The sequence below is a fragment of the Lagenorhynchus albirostris genome, chromosome 14, assembly GCF_949774975.1.
Source record: "Lagenorhynchus albirostris chromosome 14, mLagAlb1.1, whole genome shotgun sequence".
Lineage (NCBI taxonomy): Eukaryota > Metazoa > Chordata > Mammalia > Artiodactyla > Delphinidae > Lagenorhynchus > Lagenorhynchus albirostris.
The window spans coordinates 60,619,096-60,644,107 of NC_083108.1; the positions used below are offsets into that span (position 1 = coordinate 60,619,096).

The following is a 25,012-nucleotide window of genomic DNA, read 5'->3' on the forward strand; positions in this document are numbered from 1 at the left end:
CCCATGGACAACAAGGCAAAAAGGAAAAGGGGAGTCATTAAATTTGTTAAAGATGATATAGATTATTCAATGAACGGTGTTACAAAACTTTCACAGTTGTCAAAACAAAAACAACAGTGAGTTGTCACACATTACGGTGATGCTACATGACGTAGACGTGAGTGTCTCTGGATGAGTATCACCAGGACTGAGGACTGAGTGGATTCAGAGCCCAAACCAAGCACATGGTCGGGAAATTAGACAGTCAAGAGGCCAAATGCCGCCGCAGGAAGGAACCTTTGGTCTCTTTACAACAGGCGGTGCTTGGGGAAAGCACAACCTCCAAGGACAGAGTAACACTGTGATTTAAAAACTGCACTGAGGGGGCTTCCCTGGTGGCGCAGTGGTTGAGAGTCCGCCTGCCGATGCAGGGGACACGGGTTCATGCCCTGGTCTGGGAAGATCCCACATGCCGCGGAGCTGGCCGCTGAGCCTGCGCGTCCGGAGCCTGTGCTCCGCAACGCGAGAGGCCACAACAGTGAGAGGCCCATGTACCACTAAAAAAAAAAAAAAAACCGCACTGAATTGCTGTCCTTATCTAAAATTGATTTAATACCATTATCCATATTAATATTTTTCCAGGTAACAAAAGGGATATTATAACTTTTCTTTTGTTGCATTCACCTAACCTATATTGATAGGGTAACTAAATAAACATCTTAAAAAACCAAGGGCCAATGTTTTGAATCAATTTCAATTTAAATGTCAGTTGCTAGTTATAAAAACTTGAGAGCAAACCCTTAGGAAAACATTCATTATTTGAAGCAGAGCTGTCCTAAGATAATGCACACAAACCAACACAGTCTATTTAAGAAAAATATTTAATGCTGCCAAAAAGTATAAAAATACAGTAGGAATGGCAGTACAATACAAAGTAGTCTTTCCTAATTTATTTCTTTTACATGTCTCTACATTTCACACACGCATTAAAAAACTTAACAATGCATCAAATGAAAGGGCTCTGCAAAGTCTTCTGCTGGTGGTGCTCTTCGTTCCCTGGATGTAAGGTTTACTTTGTAAACAGACAAATGTGAGGCAATCTACAGGCTTATCAAGCCTCACTTAGTTTCCGGAGTGGGCTCCAGGTCTTGCTTTGCACATCAATGGTTCAAAATTTATAGCTGCAGAATATTCTCAAGTCATGAATATTTAGGTGTCTGTCAATCTTGGCCTAAAATATAAAATAAGAAGTCATCTATTCAATTCATATTTACCAAACACACAGACATACACAGATACACACAAACATAAAAGGACTAACAATGAACTAAAAAGGCAACCAAAAAACATTCCAACACATCACACTCAATCACACTGAGTGCTTTGCTGTTACCTTGGTAAAACTGCTTATGTGCTTGATTTTCAAACAGAATTGGTGGTGTGAGGTAGACTCATGTTAAAGCACCGTAACTCTCACTCTTTTACAAGAATTAACAACTATGAATTTTTTTAGGTCATCCTGTATTACTCAAGAAATGACCTCCATGTGAGCTATACTGACAGACAGACAGTTAAAAAAAAAAAGTACCCACAACAGTTTAGCAAGATTTTATGGTATGTGCTAGACTTACCAATACTTTGGAATTCAATGCAAAAGTCTAATCCAATTTGGACCTCCACTGTATCATACTGCTAAAAATATTATGAATGTAATGTATGAACATAAAGTTGGCTTATATCCTTAACTCACGGACTGTTAGCAGCATGCTTTTTGTCCTGAAGGGTAATACTAATGATCACAGAAATACAGAACTGAAGTGACATGATTTAAGTATTAAAAGAAAACACAGACATAAAATAATTGATAGATTTATTGTACTTTAATGCCAAAAAGTAAAGATAAATGAGAGTTTAAACAAGTGATAGAGAGATGAAATAACAACTAATTTAAGGGCAGGTGAGTTTTTAATGTTATTTCACAATATTTGCAAATAGTTGAACTTCTGAGGTGGTAACTGGTATTTCCCCTCAACTTCCCTTGCTCTGACAAAAAAAAAAAACCCAGATCTAAATACTTGTCATTATTGTGCCTCCACGTGTATAAATAGGAGATATAAACCACACCCACACATTTATCCAAAACATTTAGTCAAAACCCCCAATACTACGAGTTGGCTTCTTCCTGACTGCTGGCTCCTTGGTGTCTCATTTCCAGCACTGACAGAGAAATGTCCAGACACCAAGGAAGCATTCTTGTTAGGTGCCTGTGGTCACAGAAACTGCCACAGGTGCTTCTTGCAGGGACCTGAGAAGCCTGAACCAAAGTGGCTGATGTGAGGAAAGGAGCTTCTGACTGACCCTGAGTGCTGCAAAATATGCATGTGTTTCCCACACCTTCAGAAGTCCCCTTGTTAAAACCAAGGAACTGATCCAGTCAGAGTGAATGAAATAATGGTTTGGTTTAGAGAGTGCTCTGATGTTCCAGTATTACTCTGGCTCAGTGGTAGTTCAAACTGTTCCACAAAATTTTTTGGAGGGGAAAACTTTGATTTGTTTCACTTAAAAAATAAAAAGAGGGTTATTTTGGATTTTAATGGGTAACAGTAGCTGTCTAATGCTTTTCCATTTAAATATTCCATAAAAACAGGTTGCGTGTGACATAATGGGAAAGCGCGAGGCCTGGAGTTACTGGGATTCTACAGACTGGAGTTCAAATCTCAGCTCTGTCATGATCTAGATGTACAACCTTGGGCAAGTTACTTATTCTTTGACTCAGTTTTCTCGTCTGAAAATCGGGTAACAGGATGCACCTTGGAGAGGTGTATCTACTGACTGGCAGAACCGGCAGGTGTTGCCTCCCCAGCAGTGTGTTAAAGACACACTCAGCAAGGATGAACTACCCCTTAGAACAACTAAAAGGTCTTGACAGGGGCTGGCTCCACACCGAAGTAGTCCCTGCCACCGGACACTCATCCTTGCTTTACTGAAAAGAGTCCCACACACTTCTCTGCGGTGAGCAAGGCACTCACTGCCTTACAGACAACATCAATTTACCCAGTGGGAAAATCCCGAATTCACCAAACTCAAAATAACTTCAGGTTTTTTATAGTAGTAATTTGAAATATCAACATCATCATATGTCTAAAAAATCTATGCCAAATTAGAGCAACAATAAAGAATTGATGCTTTTCTTTAAAAAATGGTCTCCATAAAGAAAAAAATTCCCATTCCATTCTCCTTATAGCTCCCCCAATATACCATGTGATGGAAAACCAGACAATAGTATTAAAGTAGACTCTGCAAGTAATATCCTCCCTAAATCCTAAAATTCCCGTATTCCACTCTAAATTATAAAACCCAAACAGAAAGAGTACCAATGATTGGATTTTTCATTCTGCCACTGGACTGCACAGAGACGGTCATGGCGTTTGAGAATTCTCGTTGTCAGGTTGTTACTGATAAAGACAATCACTCGACCCAACTAAAAGCCCCTCGGGCTGAGTCACTGCTTAGCCGGGGCAGTACTCTGCAACATGACATCACTCATCCACATTCAGCAGAACAAGAGGACACCTGGCATTTCTAACTTATCTGCTGTTGTAGGGGCTGTGGGTGCTGCTGTCCCAGAAACAGTGCTTTGAAGACAGATACAAGGAAAGATGGAATCAAATCCAAACCAATGAACTAGGGAAAAGATGAAAGACACAGGTCAACTCCAGAATAAATCATCCAGGGGACGACCAAGACCTGTATTTTAAGTCAAAAGAACTTAATTTTATTATGTGAAAAAATACTGAATTTGTTTTTCAAAACTTTATTTATAAGATGACTACCATCTAGATAAGTCAACGCCAAACAAGGGTTTCCTGAAGTAAGAGAGACTTGAATAGCTGTGATGTAGAAATGGGAGCCCAGAACACGCCATCCCTGCCAGGCACTCAGCTCCAGCAGGGGATGGACATGGGAGTCCTAACCTCAGCCACCCCGCCCTTGTCCACGCTTTCTACCCCACTAACAAACCCACAGGGACCTGCTGGAACCAGAAATAAGTCAGTGCTGACGGAAGGTGTGATTCTTAGAATCTTGCCTGGGAGAAACGGATGATAGACATAATGGCATTAGGCTTACAATATACTGCATTTTAAAAGTCTCTGTAAGACTCGTGTCTGAAAGTAAAAATCAAGGCAGACTAGATTTTAAAATCTGTACAATAACCAGGCAGTCACTCTGGAAATGTACTCACTAAAAGAGAGTATACAACGGTCAATAAAATATTTCTAACATAATCAGGTTCTAGCCTGTGTCTGTTCACACAGAATCTAGTCAGAGATATTTTTCTAAGAGGGGAACGACTTTCAGAAGTTAAATCTTTCTTTGAGAATTTAATTCTAAAATACACTCTACATGAGAGTCAACAAGAGAGAAGGTAGAAAGGTCAAGTCTCAGGCTGACTCTGGCTCAGCAACACCACCACCTGCTGCATGGGCTTGTTGTGAGGTTACCAGGAGAACACGTGGGAAGCCCCAGCACAATGCCCGGCACCACGGAAATGACCTCTAAGTGGGAACAACCATCAGTGTCAAGGACGCTGAAAGCAAAGACGGAATTGATACGAAGCTGGAGGACTGCTCCATGCCAGAAACTACTTTTTAAACCAGGATGTATTTTTTTTATTCAAACCATCAATTCTAGTTTATTTGAAACAAAGGGGACACACACAAGTGTACATAAAATTAACTTAAGGTCACAATTCCTTCCTCTGATGCACCTGTTATTTAAAAAAAAAAATCAACTTTTTAACTTCCTTTCTCTTTTTTTTTTCATTCCTTGGTAGAAATACTAATACATAATGAAATGGACCAAAAATATAGAAGAGGATAAGGACTGAGCAAATATATAAAACATCTAAACATGGAAGTGGTCTGTACATTACCAAAGTTCTCTATGCACTTTTACAACATTTTTATGCTACATATGGATAAACTAAATATGGAGAACTGTATTTGTAGATATTCTACACATGCAAGCATAGATAAAAATCAGTAGTAGGATGGCATAAAATGCTTGGCTGCACGTGGAAATGAGTACGGAGCCCATTGGTACAGCCAGAAAAGACGGTGCTGAATCGGGTGCTGTCCGTTTATCGGCAGGAGCACATACAAACACAAATGAACTAGGTATTAATCCAGATAGTCTTTCTTAAAAATAATAAAGCTTCTGGCTTTTTTATTAAGAAAATACCAGCACCTCATCGAAGTCAAACCGTACAACTGATTTTCAGCATCTGTTCTAATTAGAAAACATCACGAAGACCTACAGACACAAGTTCTGGGAAGATGCACACCCACCGTGGTTGCCGACTCCTCTGCTGTTCCCTGAGGGCAGGACCCCGCCTGGCCTGCCCCTCTGACTAGATGCCTTCTTTAATAAAGGTCAGGCACGTGGCCACGCATTTTCAGTAATTAGTATAGGGCACCCACCAAAAACACAATCCCTGGTAAAAATTAACATGCTCTCCTCAGGGATGTGCTTGGAAGAGGAAAGATGACTAATGTTTGCAGCAGCAGAAGTTTATCAACAAGTGTCTGCTACACCGGACACTTAAAAATCACCGGATGTGATTTTAAAAATACATTATGGCAAAAAAATAAAATAAAATAAAATACATTATGGCAAACATCTCCAGAAGGACGGGAAGCAAAGAGCAAAGCTGAAGCACTGAGCCCCACGAAGCACGTCCACCCTGCCCGGGGACAAGGGTATCATTATCAGCTTGTGTTTCCCATAAAGTCTTTGCCTTTTATTGAAAGCAAGGCGACCCACGGTTGGAACTGAATAGGTCTACCTGTATTTGACTTGCAGAGTAATATACTGTATTTTAGCAAAGATAAACCACAGCAAATTGGAGAGAAAGATTTTAAACCAATAACGACCTAAAATGTAAGGGTCATGGTGCCTGAACACAGGGGTGATGCAGGCAGACACAGCAACATCCTTCTTACCTCCTTCCATATAAAGGTTACAGGACACAGTGGTGCTGAGCAGGGCGTGGGCACATGTGACACAAACTGTCCTCTACACACAGCACCACCTGTGTCCTGCTCTCATACTCTCAGCATAACTCAACCCACTCGAGAAGGCTATTCGAACCAATTAAAAAGTCTATCTATACCGAAGGTTTTCAAACTGTTGTTTAAATGATCACTGCCCGCTGAAAATAATTAAACCTCGTGCAGCAATAGTACCTAGTATGTAAAGTGGATAAAGCAGAGACAGCCTACTTTATCTGCTGGAAGTAAAGGTTGGCAGCTTGGGGTCCTTCCTACCACCTCCTGGTGACCCCTTAGAAATCCAACAAGCAAAGTTTGAAAACCACTGAAATAATGTGATTTCATTATTTCAGCAGATAAATTTATAACAACTATTTAAAGTTTAAGTAAAACAAGTTAAACACTGAAAGGAATGTTACAATCTGAAGAAAGCTAGCACTCAAATGAGCAGTTAGATCCATTAAACAATATGCTCTAAAAATACCCATTAAGAAGTTAAAGGGACAGTGTAGGTTTGAACATCATTATACTATTTATTGAAGTAGAAAGAACTTAAAAAAGTTTTTACTGCAAAACTTCAGTCTAATAAACTGAAATCATGGATGATAAAATGCTGCTTGTTATTTTTATTTCCTAAATTATGGTTTACCCCAATTATAAATTAGGGTAATTACATTGAAATTTTCCTGAAAAATAAACAGTATTAATAATGGGCTTTACAGAAACCAGTTTCTTTACAAAGTCTTGACCAACTGTTACCTGACTACGCCAGTAAGGAGAATTTTCCTTCAAAGATATTTTTAGAGAAAATTTTTGTTTCTTTTTCTTTTTAAAATTGGGAAAACTGTAAAACATAAAAGAAATGCAAATATATAGTAAAAATTGCTTATTCAGAGTTCTACCTGCTCATATCAAACTTTTCTTTAGGAAAATGTATCCAGTACAATTGAATCAACATACACTTTATTATTTTTTTGTGGTAACAGATTTTTTTTCAAATTGAGCTTTTAAAAAGTACATTTAACTACAAAAGTAAGATTAAATAGGTACTTATAAAATATATTTACCCTGCAATGGTTAAGAATATAAAATGTTGATGCCCATGTGAACAAGTACATTTATACATTACACACATTACTTAAAGGTCATTTTCTTTCCAGTAATAATGTCCATAAAACCACAATATTTATTGCTTATATCAAGTGAAGGTTAAAATCCAGACAGCCTCCAAAAACGAATCCTCATGATAAAGGACTTCTCAGTCTGGTCAGGTGAAACACTTAACATGTATGAATACAGTTGAAAATGTACCAGTTCTTAAGAAGCATTCAAGTCTTTATTTTAGGGAGCGGGTACAGTGTGGGCAGCGCCTTGGGGGTGCTGAGGTGACTGCACACCCCAATTCTCTGAGGGTGTCTAGTCAACTGCACCGTCTGGTGTCTGAGGAGTTTGCTAACAGATGAACCCCTGTGATTCACGCAACACTGTCAGCTACCAGTGCTGAAGCTTGCGGGGCAAAATTATTTATAGGGCATTTTGTTGAAAAAACAGTGTCCAGCCAACAAAAGCGCCAACCAAAATGACGGACACAAACCCCATCTTAGTGAGAATAGGTTGCCAATATAACCACCTTTTCCTTTTTCGTTCGGTCTCGTTCAGCCTCTGCTTCATCTGCTGCACCTTCTGAGCTGTGCTGGCTTTCCTGTCCTCCCGAAGGCGCTTCCGCAGAGCACTGTCAACAAACAAGAGCACATCAGCAGGGCTGGGCTCAACCACGCAGGCAGAGCACAGCCCCCCCGCCCCCCGCCCACTCCACCCCACTTCTCAACTCATTCAGACTCTGGAACAAAAAGGGGAAAAGCTTCAATACTCTAAATGGTCCAGAGATGCACTCAGGTAATTCAATGACAATTGCTCGTACAGTTTTATGTAAATGAATATTTTTAGTAGGACCTGAAAAGAAGCATGGTATCAGTATTTTTTTTTTCTTTGCTAGCCAGCCAGCAGGAGAGGGAAGACAGAGGGTCCCCAGGCATCTGATCCCCTTTGGAGCTCATATTTGATTTTTCACAAAGGCCCCTATACTCAACATTTCCTTGAATATTCTGCTGTGTGAGTGCCTACTGCTGTCTGCCCATCCCTTTTCTAGCTCCCATTTTCCTATTCAATACAGAATTTTTGTTCCAAAGGAAGCTCTTTGACTCTGGGACCATGGTCCCGGAACAACACAAAGAATGGCTGAAGGCAACATGAAAACTACTATTTTTTTCCCTTGAAAAAAATCTCACAAGCCTAAGATGGCGGCCACCATGAAGAAGACAGCAGCAGAAGATGTCAATGTTACTTTTGCAAATCAACAAAAGACATACAGATTTGCATGGAATACAAGCAGAATCACAGAGCTGAAGGAAGAAACAGAAGTAAAAAAGAAACAACTCCCAAACTTAGAAGATGCTTGTTAGGACATCATGCTTGCAGACGAGGACCGCTTAATGACACCTCATCAGACTGGTGATGTTTTCATTAGCCATTCTCAAGAAGAAACATGAGAAATGCTAGAAGAAGCAAAGAAAAACTTGCAAGAAGAAACTGACACCTTACCATCCAGAGTGGAATCAATTCAGTGGGTGCTAGCAGATTTGAGAGTTCAGTTATATGAAAAATTGGGGAGCAACACAAACCCTGAAGCTGATGAAAGCTAAACATTTTATAACACCAAATGATATGGAAAGCAAAACTTTAAAATTTTTTTCACTTATTTAATGGAAACTTGCCTATTTTCACATCTTGCTTATTTATGTTTTTAAAAGAAGACCGTATTCATCTATGTATTTTGCATAACAATTATATAAAGTGTAGGGGTTTTATGTCATGTTATTAAAATCAGTTAATAAAAAAAAAAAATCTCACAAAATCCATCTCCTCTTTTCACTTACTGCTTATATTACAGCAAAAGCCTAACCAGTTTCCATGCCTTCAGAGTAAATACACCCCAGTAATTATTCTGAAGCACAGCTCTGATAGTATGGCTTGATTAAAAATCTTGAATGCCTTTTCAGCATCTACTACATTAAGAGGCAGCTTTTTTCCTGGCCCAAATGTTTAACCTATATCTAATAGTGAAAAACAATCAGAGGAATCCAGATTGTGAGGCATCCTAAAAGGCAACTCATCTATAAGCTGCAATGTCCAGCAACGGGGGAAAACTAAAGGTGGTGGACAGTCCCAGGTTAAAGGAGACTAAAGAACCACATCAACCAAATACAATGCATGATCCTGGATCAGATCTTGAATTATTTTTTTAAATAGTTATAGACTGGGATCATAAAAATGTTCCAAAATTACATTATGGCGATGGCCACAAAACTCTGTACATATACTCAATCCAGTAAACTGTACACTCTAAATTTTGTGAACTCTATGGTATGTAAATTATATCTCAGTACAGTTATTTTCTGTAAAGCTTTAAGGTGGATTTTTTTTTATAATTAGAGAACTCTGAATATGGACTACATATCAGATTATTTTATCAACGTTAAATTACGTGGGAATATTGGCACCTTCAGACATCGCTAGTGGGAAGGTGAAGTGATGCAGCCGCTTGGAAAACTGGCCAAAAAATGCTCAACACGGAGTGGCCACGTGTGGCCCAGCAATCCCACTCCTAGTTACACACCCAAGAGACAAGAGCACGTGTTCTCCCGCCATGTACAACCTCGTTCTTGCCCAAATGTTTTTCTTTTTTGCTGTTCTCCATGTTTGTTTCCTTCTAAACTAAGAAACCTCTTCTCTCTGGTTCTCTCACCCTCTAGAGCCCTTCTATTCTCATCCTACGGCATTTCATTTATAGTAAATAATTTATGTTGCTCGTCTGGGTTCTCGTTTTGTCCCTTAAGTGTATTAGCAACCTGGGGACTATATTTTGCTCATATCCATATGCTTTGCAGTCTTCCTAATGTCTTTTTCACTTTAACTTATCACACACACAGGTATCTCTGGCTGTGTGAACTCTACCTGAATACTTCCTACAATGACTTGCAAAAATTATTACTCAGAATTCACTCTCTAGACTGAAAATTCACTATAACAAGTATGTGTGTACCTTCCAATAAAACAAATTACACTGTAGTCAAGATCAGGCAAAACATATATAAAATATATAAAAGGATACAGAGCTCCCAGTATTATTTCCTGACTTAAAACTAGTAAATCTAACATAGAAGAAGAAACAACTTTATGCTTTAACTTGTAGTCTAAACCACTGAAGCCACACACAAGGAGTAGCACTGCTAAGTCATAATAAACTCTTCAATATGATATATAGCAACTTACTATGTACTGTAATACGCTACCTTTTATAAAATTTCAGGCAATTTTTATATTGGGGAAATACAGAACTGAAGCTATAATGTATAGGAGACCTTAACGATTTTCACAGCACATCCCAAGATCCCACTGTAACAAATATGACTACAGCATAAAATTTTCCACAAGAAAAAGCATATCTGACAAAAAGAAAAGAAAAAAAGTCTTTCAGAGATATTGAAGAGAGGGAGTAAAAGAGCTCATTCACTTTTCTGAGAGACTCACACCTCAGGACACCAGCTTCGTAATGTGTGAGATAGTTGGAGCCTGAGAAACGTAATTTTTCAAATTTAAAAACTTGAAGAGTTTACACATTCATATGGATTCAAAACTCAAAAAGTATAGGGCATTTTATGTGATTTTTTTTGAAAAATATTTTTTTCTTCCAATAACAGAATTAAGTTGAAATATTCACTTAATTATTTCATAATGGTATTAAAGGCATATTATCAATTACATTGTAACAGTAGCGTGAACACTATATAACTGTACAAATGGCAGGTATTCATACTCTGTTTTCTGCATCATACTACACATTTTAGCATCTAATTATACTAACTCTTACACTCAATAAGTGTTGTGTTAAACCATTTTCCAACAGGTTTCCGTCTTTAAGTATTAGCTTCTTTGAGATCAATGATGTCATTACATACTACTTAAATGCCCTTAAGTAATAAATAAATAGTTACATTAATTCAATACACTAAGGGTCTATATATTAATTCCCATCCACAGAACTTATTAAAAGTCTCTCTTTTCAAGCATTGTTATTGCAGTAACCTTACCTCTCGCTGTTTTCCTCCAGAGTATCTTGCATTTTAGAGGACAGTCCTGTATACCTGTCACTTGTCAGTTTTTCTTCTTCTAGGCCTATCCTGTTTCCGTTGTATTTTTCAGGCATTATTTTGGTTGGTGAATGATCAAAAACAGGACATACATCTTCCTTAGAAAGTTCTTTCCACCGTTTCTAAGTAGGGAAATGAGAAACAAATGCAAACACTAAAGTTTTGACTTTTCTTAAATAAAATTTATGAAACTGAAATTCTATATTTAACTTAAGAAAACCCTGTGATGCTAACATATGAATGAAAAAGAAAAACGTGTTTTGTCATACCACTTCTAGCTACGTCTATTTTAAGTTGAATATTTAATAATAATAAAGCATTTTTAATAAATCTATCTATCTTAGTTGCGTTGGGTCTTCATTGCTGCACGTGGGCTTTCTCTAGTTGCGGTGAGTGGGGGCTACTCTTCGTTGTGGTGCATGGGCTTCTCAACGCAGTGGTTTCTCTTGTTGTGGAGCACAGGCTCTAGGCACACGGGTTTCAGTAGTTGTGGCACGCGGGCTCAGAAGTTGTGACTCGTGGGCTCTAGAGCACAGGCTCAGTAGTTGTGGCGCACGGGCTTAGCTGCTCTGCGGCATGTGGGATCCTCCCGGACCAGGGCTTGAACCCGTGTCCCCTGCATTAGCAGGAGGATTCTGAACCACTGCGCCACCAGGGAAGTCCCAATAATAAAGCATTTAATATTGATGCACATCAGTATGTAGTTGAATACAATAATCTTAATAAAATGTAGTGACTTTGACCTCACCAAAATATTGGTCTTAGTAAGAAGATCTTCGCCAAAGTCAGACTGTGCCGTCTCCTAATCCAGAGGCATGTGCCTCTGGAAAAGTGACCAAGATGGCCCTTGAACGTGACCCAGTGTGCCCTGCTCATTGCCACTGTCCAGTTTAGCAGAGAACCAATGGTGAGACCTCCCAGCAGGTTCCTGCAGTGCCAGAGGCCTTCAAGTTGACTGTCCCCACCAGGTACACCAGCAGCCCAGGCAGTTGGCTGGACACTAGGTTGGGAAGACTCCTCAGCACGCCTGGACTTCAGATCAGGCAGGATTCAGACCAAGATGAAGAGACAGCCTATCTTCCTCCAATGAAACAGGACTGTCACCTGCCTTGGGACTTGCTGTGACTAATGAGATGACAAGCTAACGAGTAGCAGAGTCGGAATTTGAACCCCTCACAAGGCTCTGTATCTCGGAAATAATCATCAGTGTCAGACACCAGATAGTTTAAGTATCCAACAAAAATGTTAACTGTCTCCAGAATGCATGCTGGTCAATTCTTCATTGAGATCTAGTTACAGCAACTTGGCCTTATACTTGGACAAAACTCAACAATGTCAATAAACAAGATGATGCCAAAAACCAAGTCTTACTGGACCACTTCCCAGAATATGCAACAAATCCAGAATCTGTCAACAAGAGGAGTCAGCAGGAGGGTGGGGGAGAAAGAGAGATTTAATGCTAGTGAATTTTAAAAAGAAAAAACAAAGGGCAATGTCATTTTGCCAGGTCTCTGGGCAGCAAACTCACTCAACTTTGCCTCCCCTGTGACACACCCGGCAAGCAGGCTCCAGGCTCACCTGCCTCGGCGGTGCTGCCGGTGCTGCCGACTGCGAGGCCGGGGACCCAGCACTGCCCCCGGCTCCCATTTGGAGCAGACGGGGCTGCTCACCTCCCCCGACTGCACACTCAGCTGAACCGCACTCACAGACCAATGCCCCCACACCATCCGCAACCCCACCCCCATTTCTCACTGAAGAAAGCCCCTCGAAGGAGCTGTAAAGTGATGTATTTAAACTCGAAACCCACTGTAATTTGTTAAAAGTATATATTTACTTATAACTTTATTAGTTGTGTATTATATGTGATTATCATCACAAACACAGTTACTGGTTTCAGATAACAGTCACTTTATTTTTTATTTTTTTTGTGTGGTACGCAGGCCTCTCACTGTTGTGGCCTCTCCTGTTGCGGAGCACAGGCTCCGGACGTGCAGGCTCAGCGGCCATGGCTCATGGGCCCAGCCACTCCGCAGCATGTGGGATCTTCCCGGACCGGGGCACGAACCCGTGTCCCCTGTATCATCGGCAGGCGGACTCTCAACCACTGCGCCACCAGGGAAGCCCAACAGTCACTTTAGATGTGAATATTAATAGCTCTTCTTTGTCCTGGCAGGTTCTAAATCATTTTAAATCCACATATGCCAGAAATCTTCACAGGAAAACTAACATGAAACTGTAGCCAATAATGAAAACACCACTTGTATCCCGTAAATCTAGATTAAGACTGAAGGTGAAGACAGAGGCCCCCTTTAGGAAAAAGAACCAGAGATGAAGCTTACACAGCATGGGTGCTTCTGGAAAGATGGCATCCCTCACCCCACTGCCATCAACTCACACTCGAAAAGCTTCCTTCTTTCTTCTTACAAATATTAATTTTCCCCAAAAATCAGAGGCAAAGGGGAGGAGGCAGATGTATGGAGAGAAAGACAAGTCCATAAACTGCCTATCACATCCTTGTATGTCCTATGAGACACTTTTTGGGACATGGGACAGAGTCATGCAGTTTGGGGTATCCACATTAACAAAGTAACTCTAGATCTTTGTAACAATAAAGTTTTATGATTTAAGATTTCAGGGAAATTTATTTCTCTGAGACTTCTGGTCTAAGCTAAGGTTCTAGTATAGCACTGTCCAATGAAATGTAATGCGAGCCACATATATAACTTTAAAAATGTCTAACAGCCACGTTTTAAAAAAAGATGAATTTTGACAAGATGTTTTATTTAATTCAACATTTAAAAATATTGTTATTTGAACATATAATCAACATTTTTTAAATTATTGAGATATTTTATACTTTTTCTCCCTATATTTGTACATCTTATACTTTAAGCAGAACTTGATTCAGACTGGCTACATCTCAACACTCAACAGAACACGTGGCTCCAGCATTAGACAGCAGGGTTCCAGAAGGAGAAAATATCTACATAAAATAAACAAGTCCATATGCATAAATACGCAGTCCTGGAAGAATACACACAGGCCTCAATGGTTACATATTTGGGGGGTGAGTTAGCGAGGACTTCTACTTTGTAAATGATATACTTTCACATTCTCTGAATTCTTTTATACTCAATATGTACTAATCAATTATCTAAAATTTTAAAAATTTCACAGCACCATATAAATTATTAGAGCCTTGCTAAGATCATTTCTGTGGAAACTGAGCCCTCCGAAAGGGTAACAGGCTTTCTGATCCTGAGCACTTGAAAAATACAGACATTTCCAACATCCCATCTGGACGGAGGCAGAGGACGCCTGGGTCTGTCTGAATGAGGGATAAAGGTGCTGAGTCAGAGATCTGATGGCCACACCGTACCAGATAAACTGGGGGAGAAAAAGTTCTTCCGAGCCACAAACTGCACTGTCACAACAATAGGGACCACACAAAAGCCCGTCCATAAAACTCACCTCTGTGGGGAAAACGATCTGCACAGGAAGCACATATATATTCTAAAACTAAAGGAACAAAACTTGAAAAAACATTAAGGTGGAGCAAGGGATAGTATCCAAAGGACAGCACACATTCCATAGAGTTAGTCTGTAAGAACAGCCAGGAAATTAGCAAGGAAGCAACAGAAGTGTGTGGGGAAAACCTCTGCATGTAAACTGGCAGACACAAGCCGAGATTAAAGAGAGACCTGTTCCTAATCCTGAACATCTGAGGTAACGTCGGAAGAGGGTCTCGTGCTTCATGGGCTTAATCTTCACATACCAAGCACTTCACAGACTGACGTTTCTCTTCATTAAAAATTATTCTTTAGAGGGCTTCCTTGGTGGCGCAGTGGTTAAAAATCCACCTGCCAATGCAGGGGACACGGGTTCAAGCCCTGGTCTGGGAAGATCCCACATGCCACGGAGCAACTAAGCCCGTGAGCCACAACTACTGAACCTACGTGCCACAACTACTGAAGCCCGTGCGCCTAGAGCCCGTGCTCTGCAACAGAGAAGCCACCGCAATGAAAAGCCCAAAGAAGAGTAGCCCCGGCTTGCCGCAACTAGAGAAAGCCCAGGCGCAGCAACGAAGACCCAACGCAGCCAAAAATAAATAAATAAATAATCTAATTAATTAAAAAAATTATTCTATAATGCTAAAGATTTGGGGGGGAACCTTTTAAATAAAACTTAAAATTTTTATTGATAAATACAATAGATTGTCTTGAATAGTTAAAATAACACCAATGATCAGAACAAAAAAGTCAGCTGATAAATAAAATTTCTTAAGAATATTTAAATGTCTGTGTAATCCATACAACACTTAACTACTTATATCTCATTCCATCTTGACAGATGGTGTGATCTCAGTTATAAAGGAGAGCTTATTCAGAATATTCCTGCTTTGGCTAGTAATCACAGAAGCTGAAGAGGAAGCAAATGGTTCATGTAAGAGAAAAATAAAGAATTCCACCTGCTTATGTCCAATTCCATATGATCAGTTCAGACAAGAAACGGGTGTCTGTTGTTACTTCTGTTTCTATTTCACATGTTACGTTAGTACATAAACACAGATTTCTGATAATCAGTCTTTTAACTTAGCTTTTACAAATGTGGAATAAAAATACCTTCATGAGAATACAGCCACCAACCAGAGAAAAATAACATTCTCCTGAAATTTCATTACGTTTGCTGCAAGTACTCAAGTTGCTTGCTCATTGTTATAAAAGATGAAATACCTATGATATAAACTAAGTGTTCTTGTATAACTCCAGATCAGGTTTTTAATGGGGCAAAAGTAGCTAAATTTTCTGGTTATTTTAATGATGAAATGCTTAAACCCTCCTTTACAAGGAACCTTACTTTCTTTAATGAAATTGTGTCCCCACTCGGGCTTCTGAGTAACAGGCAGGATTTAACATGAGGCTGAGGTACACAGGAGGAGGGGGGCATACATTTTACAATCTTAGGGGCCAGCTGGATTCACCACATTAATGTAAACATGCTTTTTTGGAAGGAAGGGAGAAGACACATGCATAAACAGAGTGCAGCTATGTGATGCAAATCGTATTTGATACACAGTTTACCTGTATACTTGAATCTCCCTTTATAAACTTTGCTCCTTCTATTATAGTCATGTATGAAAATCTGAGTTGATCTGGTGTCTGAATCAGCCCCATTCGGTATTTTCTCATATTCAGTAACAGTTGTTTAATATTAATATTGTCTCCTTTTTCCATCTGCAAGAAAGGTAAACATTGTTCAAGCCTTTTGTTGTTAGGAGTCCAGGAAAGAGAAGCAGTACAGGAAAACCGCTAAGAGCAAGTTAGGACAGGTTGCCCGTCTGCCCCATCCAGGCAGCAGAGGGAGGACTCCTGGCCCTTCAGCTAACTCACAGCTGGCTCCAACCAACAGGAATCTCATTCACTCTGGCTAGTGGTTGGTCGAAGGGAGGATTTATGGCCCATTCTGGCTTAATGTAAGGATAAATACATCGAGATTAGTGCCTTTCTTTTTTAAGAACGTCTTGGCAGGAGTAAATCTTTTCGTTCGGCGCCTTCACGTCTGTGTGTGGCAGCCACTTGAGGGTGCTGGAGCAGAAAGGCGGAAACAGCCAGACCCACAAGGACACCGTGGGGCCGCTGCACCAGCTGGGGCTGGATCCACACACCCCCACCCCAACCAGAAAAGAGAACAGCTGTTGAAGTTAAATTTGGCAGGGAACAGGGAAACACACGATCCAGTTTTAGTATTTACCATTAACAGAACAGATGCTTAGAGTTCTTAAACACGTCAAAGTTAACGTAACAAGCCGCTTTTGACTGAAGTATAGGATATTAGGCAGAGTGGTAACACAGTAGACGTGCTAAGATACCCTCCCATCAACCTAAAGGGAGGAAAGGCACAGGCCGGTACCCAGGCTGGGGCTGGGAAGGCTGGTGGAGAAAGAACACAGCCCTCAGGCACAACAGGAACCTCAGGGAATGATATTAAAACCCACACTCACCGAGGGCTTAGAAAGTGTTCTAAATGCACTCATCCACTTAATTCTTATGACAGTCCTGGGAGGAGAATACTCTCACTCTCTGCAGTTTGTAAATAAGGAAACTAAGGCAAGAAAGAATTCAGTATTATCTACCAACTGATGTTTGAAAAATAAGAAGGGCGGGGGAGAGGACCCATCATTTAGGTAACAAAAGCTACCAGGAAAAGTCTCCTTCGAGAGCTCTAGAATTATCTTGGATGCAGCCCCACCAGTCACAGCAAGAGGCAGCTGAAAAGATGTGAATGAGAGTTTTTGGTTTTTCTAAAAGAAGGCAGAAGTTCAAGTTTGAAAAACACAGTTCTGGGATCCTGACAGTCGAGCTTACTTCTGCCAGTGGAAACAATAAAAAGGTACAGAAGACTGAAACGAGGTCACTTACCAGAACAAGACAAGTGTCCACCAGAGAAAAGGTGCCTGACCGCCCGATGCCGGCACTACAGTGGATCACCGCAGGCCCGTGTTCAGGATTCAAAGAGCCAGACTCTCGCACTTTAAATAAGAAATTGAGAAATGAAGCTGGTGATTCAGGGACTCCGAAATCTGGCCAGGTAGTATAATGAAAGTGAGATATTGTTCTGGTTTCACCACTCTAAAAAGTGAAAATCAAGGGGGGAAATGTTAGTTCTGAGTTTTTTCTTTTAACAGTCTACTGCAGAAAGATGTGTTTTGTGTAATGTACCATGATTTTTCATTTGGTTTTTGATAATCACATACACAAGTATGGGAAGATTTTCTTTAGGAGAATTTGGTATATATTAATAATAACTAACACTTCTGTAACACTTATTATTTTATAAGCATGTTTTAGGCTTTTTATGTATTAACTCAACCCATACAACAATCCTATTAAAACCTATTTTCCAGATGAGAAAACTGAGGCGAAGGGTTAAGTAATGCACCCAAGGTCACACATCAGAAAATGGCAGAGGCAGGATTAGAGCAGCACTTGGGTTCCCAACCACTGACCTGCACCATACATGCTGCCAGGATTTTCTTTAATTCATACATCATGATGAGTGGATTCTATTCTATTTTTTAAAATCTCTACCAGTTTAATTTTACATTCTTTAATGGTTTCTTTTTTAAGAATTTCAAAGTTTTAAAAAATATAATGTTCCCCATTATATGAGTTATCTTTTAGATTCTGCTATCCAGGCACAGAGGAACAACTCAAGAATTAATTTAAAGAAACAATCTTTACATTTTTAACTGAAATTGCTCTCCTAATTGCTGCTTTTCCCCATGGTAACAATTTCCAATCCTAGAACTGCTGACACGGCTTTGCTGATGTGCGAACATGATTTACCAACATGCTAAGTGTTTCCTGTCTCGTAAAGCCTGCCTGGCACTCACCACCACTTCCTGGACATTCTCAACGACCTTTATTTCTGACTAACTCATTATGAAAACGTTCCTTGGCTTTTGCCAAAGGCCCTCTGCCCCCAGGAGCACTTCTCTGCCTTCTGCTCTTCATTCACAGAGGGAGCGGCAACCGCTAACACATCTTTGCACAATGTTTCAGCTTTAATTACAGGACTATTTTGGAAGAAGGAGCCACAGAAGCAGCATAAAAAAACCCTGATTTTTTTAACGGTTACTTTTATAGCATCTACCTTTCAATACAAATTTACAAAATTAAACTTAGCTTTCTTTTTTTAAAAAACAATATTTCCCTTTTTTCAGTACAGATTAAGACTCCTAAGTCCCAGACTCAGTTATATGAGGTACAGCACTGATAAAATACAGTGCAGAAGTTAAAAAAAATTTTTAATTATACGCATTTAGTGACTAATTTTTCTTGACATCCAGCTTTCATAATTCCAAGTACACTGTGATCCATAGGTTCTCAGTACATTGAAGGCACTAGAAGATTTCTTATTACTAATTAAAATGCTCATTGCGATTATTAAAATTCAAAACATTTCCTTTTAAATTCCAAATTAATTATGCTAAGTGAAAGCAACAGACTCTAAAGGCTGCATACTGTACGATTCCATTTACATGACAGCATGGAAAAGACAAAATTATAGGAATTGAAACCAGCCCAGTGGTAGCCAGGAGCTGAGAGTGGGGCCGGGCTGACTGTACACAGGCAGCATGAGGAACGTGCGCATGCGCATGCATGCGTGTGTGTATCTAGGGGATGGTGACAGAACTGTTCTTTATCTTGACTGGGCAGGTGGTGACACGAATGTACTGTCAAAACTCAGACCTATACATCAAAAAGATTGTATCTTACTGTATGTAAAAACAGCGTTTAAAACATTCCAAATTAAGGAGGCTAAACTGTAGCTTCCTTCTAGAAAACCGTAAATGGCAGCCATCTGATACCCACACAGGACTGGGGTCCTAAGTCCTTTCCTCCAACAGCCCAGGCACACGGTTAACTCAACCGCATCTTCCTTTAAATGGGGCCTCAGATTCCAGTGGGTGTCTTTAACCCTCTCCCCCGACAGCAGCCCTGCTGCAGTCCTCAGCCACCACGCTGTGCTGACCATGCACAGAGGCCCAGCCCTGGTCCACATGGGCCTCAGCCAGGTCCAGGTGGACCTGCTGGAGGTCCCAGGCCTAGGAGGGGTGGTGCCAGGGCCCTGCTCCCAGGGAAGTGTTCCCTAGGGTGTGGCCTATACAGTGTAGGTTCAACTATGCATCACCTCCTGGCCCAAAACCTACAGTTACCCCACAATCCTGGGCAACTACTTGCTTTTTCTTTGCTTATATGGTTTTGGCTCAAGACTAGTGGCCTCTTTATTTCTTTCAAATTCAGGTCACACTGTCTGGGATGCTCAAAGCCAGTTTCCAGAAATGCTCACCACTGTATAATACAGTCTTTCTCATGAATAGATTTTTGAAAATCCATCTTTTTCTTCCGTGTAGGACCAGACTAAATAACTTCTTAGAGGTTAATTTTGTATTAATTCACTCCTACTGAAACAAGATTCAAAAAACTTAGCTCACAAAAATCACATAATTCCCAAAGGGCCACAGAAGTAATAAGATCCATATGTTTACTACTCTGGTATAAAAAAAAGTTTATATGGGGCTTCCCTGGTGGCGCAGTGGTTGAGAGTTCATCTGCTGATGCAGGGGACACGGGTTCATGCCCCGGTCCGGGAAGATCCCACGTGCCGCGGAGCGGCTAGGCCCATGAGCCATGGCCGCTGAGCCTGCGCGTCCGGAGTCTGTGCTCCACAGCGGGAGAGGCCCGCGTACCGCAAGAAAAAAAAAGTTTATATGAAGGATTGGATACCTTTTCCCTCTTTTTCATGCTGGAAAAAAAACGAGAATGGGGGGAAAGGGTTCCAAAGCATACAGAGCTAAAACAAAATTCATCTTTATTCCAAACAGTCTCTACATTTAGACTCTACAGTTTCTGACAAACTCCTAGTTTCAAACAGCAGACTCACCCTTCCCTCCTGCTCGGTCACCAAGCCCCTCAGTCCTGCTGTGACAACCAGTCAGCTCCGTCCCTTCTCACTGCCACCCCTCACACCCCACTCCAGCCGGTCTGCACACACCTGCCCAGTTTTCTCCATAAGGCACTACATCATGGACACCACCCTCTGCACAAAGATGTCAGCAGTTCACCATTCTTCTTAGGGCAAAATCTCATTTACATTTATTTGAAGAATTTTAAATGTAACGTCTTTGAATCAGATGACAAGCTCATGGTCCATGGAGGCCAGGAAGCTAAACTATGAGCTGAGTAGGTACAAGAGCTGAGAGCCTGGGGGTAATTTAAGTGTGCACTGTCTAGAGCCATTCAAATGCAAGTTAACTATAATTGTTATCAATATGAGTAAGACTATAAATGTTCTAATTATTACTTAAAAATCTATACAGCTCTACAGCCCTAGGCCCAATTTTCACACTTTAGGCACAGAAAGAAGGTAGCAAGATTGTTTCCAAGAATTTCACAAGCCCCAGTTCCATCACCTGTAAATGGGGTTTAAGAAAGTACTGATCTCACAAGGCTGCTGTGAAGGGTAAACAAGGCAACACCTGCACGTGGTGGCATGTGAAGAGATGCGGTGATCTCTGACACAATGACACACTCGCTGCTGCCTTTACCGCGGCCCCTGATCCGCTCCCATCAACCTCTCCACATTTCCAACCTCCTCACCTGTGTTTCCGCTCCACCTGGAGAGAAGCAAGCTTGTCGACCCCGCCTCCCTTGAGGTCACTGCCCTAGTTCAGTCCCTCACCAACTCCTGCAGGATCCCGTACTGGCCGTGTTAAATACGTGGTCACCATAACTCACTCTGGAAGATGACCGGAACTCCCAGGTGGGGAGGGGAGGAGAGCACCAGGGCAGGGGGCAAGGGGCTTGGGTTCTAAGCAGGGGGCAGGGCAACGCCCAAGGCATGGTCGCGAGAGGCAAGCCGCGGGCCGGCCGGGGACTCCTGTACTGGCCACGGGAGGGCTTCCCAGACCCCGGTGGAAGGACCAAGCCATGTTTCAGGACAAGCACTCAGGTGTGGGGTGGTGAACAGGGTACTTGGTGCAAATGCAGAGGGGGTACAAGGGCAACAGGTAAGGACCCTGCCCATGGGGAGCTGAAAACCTTGTTATGATGTCAAAATGTACACGTGCGCAAGTGCTGCACAAGCTGGGAAATGGTAAAATTTAAATTATGAAGAGAAGCGTAAGAAGATCCTAGCTGTTAGGAGTGAATGCATCACAGGTACATTAAGTGACTGAAGTGAGAAATGGGCACAAGCTGGACAGAAGAGTGCACAGGACATAAACAGACAGGAGAGGAGGACACCTGGGTGGCATCTAACCCTGCTCTGGGCAAATCTAGAGGCAGAGAAACAGAACTCAGCATGAAAACAGCCTTCCTGGAACTTGATACACATAAAGCTGGTCGAGGACACTACTGAAAATGGTGAAGGCCAACTAAACAGAAAAGCCCAAAAGACAAGTTCTCCAGATGACCTGGGATTTTAAAAGCCCCTCAAAACTATCTTCATAGCTTAAGCCACAAGGCCCCTTTTAAAAGCAGACATGGAATCTCTTCACGTGGGGCCAGAAGTTCAAACTCTGAGCTCTCATCACGACGCTGGAAAGGGCAGCTGGTGCTTTACTGCCCACCAGACATGAAGTCTCTATGGAGCAGGGCCTGACAGGAGGCAGCTCTGGCCCCAGATCTGTTAAAAGGCACAGCCAGACTCCTTTAGAAGCAACCTGGTCCTCTGAAACTCAGGAACCTCCACCCAGACCTGCAGGTGAGGCCGGCTGTCCCTCCCCTACTTCATCATCACCTTCTCTCCTGCAGCGCGTCCTCCGCTGCCCTGGCTCCTGCAGCCCTTCCCAACTCCAAGGGAGCCGCTGACAACAGGAGACCCCACACTGAGTCTGAGGCACTGTCAGAGCATTAATTCACTCGATCATCGTAACAACCCTACAAGGCAGGTGCGTCATCATCCTCGTTTTGCAGATGAGAAAACGGAGGCACAGAGGTTAAATAATGGGACCAGTCACACAGCCAGGAGTGGTAGAGCTCGGATTTAAACTCAGGCCACATGGTTCCTGAGTCTAAATACTTAACCAAATGCAATTCTGTCTCTCCTACTGAAACGCTACTTTATTCTTCTAACACAACCAAATGCAATTCTGTCTTTCCTACTGAAACATTACTTTATTCTTCTAACACTCCTAGCTTTTACTAAAGATTGTAAAATAGAACATAAACTGTTGCTATTTAATTATGGTGTACTCTGAACCCAGGGCAGTAAGAAATCACACAATTGCCAGCAATTAAAACGTAGGGGTTGGCCTGCTCCCAGAGCGGCCTCAACTTCAGAAACTTTAGAACCAAGGATCTTCCTTTACAACAATCAGCATCTTTTTCAAAAGACTTGGTCCCATCTCATTAGAAGTTAGGAGATCTGGATTTGAGTTCTGGTTTTTCACTTATTAACTGAGTAATCTATTTATGGAAAAAAATCCATTAACCTCATGGATTTTCAGGTTATTTTTTTTTAAGTATGAAAACCAGGGATATTAAGAATATTTACTCTGTCCACATTTTAGGAAGACTGTAGGACAAATGATACATATGTGAAAATACTTTGCAAAGTGATAAAGAAAATACAAAAGTTATTCTATCTTATTATTTGAGGTGTAATCAATGCTCAGGACAGAGAAAAACACCTATGCCCACCTCCTTCTAAATCAATTTTAATGCCACAAGCAGAGGAGGTACCTGGGATCAGTAAACACCATGAGAAGATGATTCCAAGACCCATGAGAACTTTATGGAAACGCAGCTCTGTTTCTGGGAATTAGCACTGGACAACCCAGGACCAAGTAGTAGCTGATGTATTTCAATGCAGCTTAAGATACATGCAAATGTATGTACGTTTGTATGTATGTTTGGAATCACTGGTGCAAAATAAATACAGTGAGGAGATTCATAAAGAAGCCTCCTCCCTGGATGACCTACGAGATCCCATAATAAGCTTAGCTATGAAAGTCATGGAAGCTGGACCTGGCCCGAAGCACTCGGCACACATCTGTACTTATAGTACGTAATAAAAAACAGAGAGGTGTTTCAGGAGATCAACCATAAAAGGTACTTCTGCATATCTAAAAAGTGTATATATCTCCCTTCGCTACAAAGCTTTTTTTTTTTTGGTTAATGATCACACGTTAATCACTCAATTCACTTAATAGTTAACTAAAACAGTATCTCACTTTAGACTAGATACATTCCCAAAGCCATTTTTGGGCAAACATTTTCCTATTTTGTAGTTTTTCTAGTTTCTGAGAGCATCTCAGAATCACTCTTATTTCATATTTTCTAGTTATTCTAATTACGAACCAAAGAAGGCAAAGAGGTAAGTGGGAAGAGGGAAGAAGTATCTCAATCTTCAGCCTGACAACAGCAGGCTCACAACCCACCCTGTACCTGTATCTCAACCAAGTACCAGGAACGAGTCTTATATTTCTGGAAAAAAATCCAAGTAAATGTTCTTGAGACCATATGGTAAATTTACTTCACCATTTTCACCAGTTCAATAAAGACAAATTTCCGTGTGACTAATCCCTTGAATTAACAACACTCTCAACAGTAGTAAGTATCAGAGCTGGCGTTTACAGGGTACCTGGTCTGTGTTAGTGCCTCTGCACACACACCCTCACCCGACCCCACAACGGCCCTGAGAGGGAGGCACCACCATCTCCATCCCACAGATGAGGACAGACTTCAGGAGGTCTGGGAGCAGATACACTAAGTAGCAGAGCTGGATGTGAATCCAGGTTGGCCTGATTCTAAAGCCCTCTCTCTTAATCCCCGACTAATTTTAGTAAGTTATTCTGAATCCTCAAATATTTACCTGAACTTTAAAATTCTTAGTTTCTAAGGTTTCTTGAGAGTCCTCAGAGAGCTACCACATACAGGAACAAAATCTATAAGGAAAAGGTTATGGCTGTACACTATTATAGGTTATTATTGAAATGAATGGACTGCCGCAAACTTCATATCTAAGAACAAGGAATAATCCTTAAAATCATCATATAAAGCCCCATAGTTTGGGCATGAAAAGTCTTACATTGGTGTTTCCTAACTGCAGCAGATGGACTGTATAATAGGACTTCACGTCTTCCGACAGGAACTTCACACTGAAGCCTGTTTCCTTAAACAGCATCTCTCGGTCATCCTTTGTCGGCCAGTACTGTGCACATTTAACCTAAATTTAAGAATTTAGGTTAATGCATATGACTTTTTT

The 25,012-nt window shown here is 41.1% G+C and overlaps 1 protein-coding gene and 1 pseudogene across 6 annotated transcripts in view; one reads left to right on the forward strand and one right to left on the reverse strand.

Annotated features, from left to right (window-relative positions):
* Positions 1–842: 842 nt before the first annotated feature.
* Positions 843–25,012, reverse strand: part of PTPN2 (protein tyrosine phosphatase non-receptor type 2) — a 76,752-nt gene continuing 52,582 nt past the window's right edge. The window contains exons 5-12 of one of the 6 annotated variants that reach the window (XM_060170231.1): positions 24,836–24,973; positions 17,659–17,868; positions 16,321–16,473; positions 14,711–14,728; positions 11,180–11,361; positions 7,660–7,761; positions 6,789–6,873; positions 843–1,210 (exon numbers count right to left, since the gene is read on the reverse strand). In XM_060170231.1, the coding sequence (XP_060026214.1) occupies positions 1,148–1,210; positions 6,789–6,873; positions 7,660–7,761; positions 11,180–11,361; positions 14,711–14,728; positions 16,321–16,473; positions 17,659–17,868; positions 24,836–24,973 (951 nt within the window). In that variant the 3' untranslated portion in view covers positions 843–1,147. Of the gene's footprint in view, positions 3,664–6,788; positions 6,874–7,659; positions 7,762–11,179; positions 11,362–14,710; positions 14,729–16,320; positions 16,474–17,658; positions 17,869–24,835; positions 24,974–25,012 lie in introns of all 6 variants that reach the window. The other 5 variants (XM_060170230.1, XM_060170235.1, XM_060170232.1 and 2 more) reach the window with 5 other exon arrangements.
* Positions 8,327–8,731, forward strand: LOC132504113 (prefoldin subunit 4-like; annotated as a pseudogene).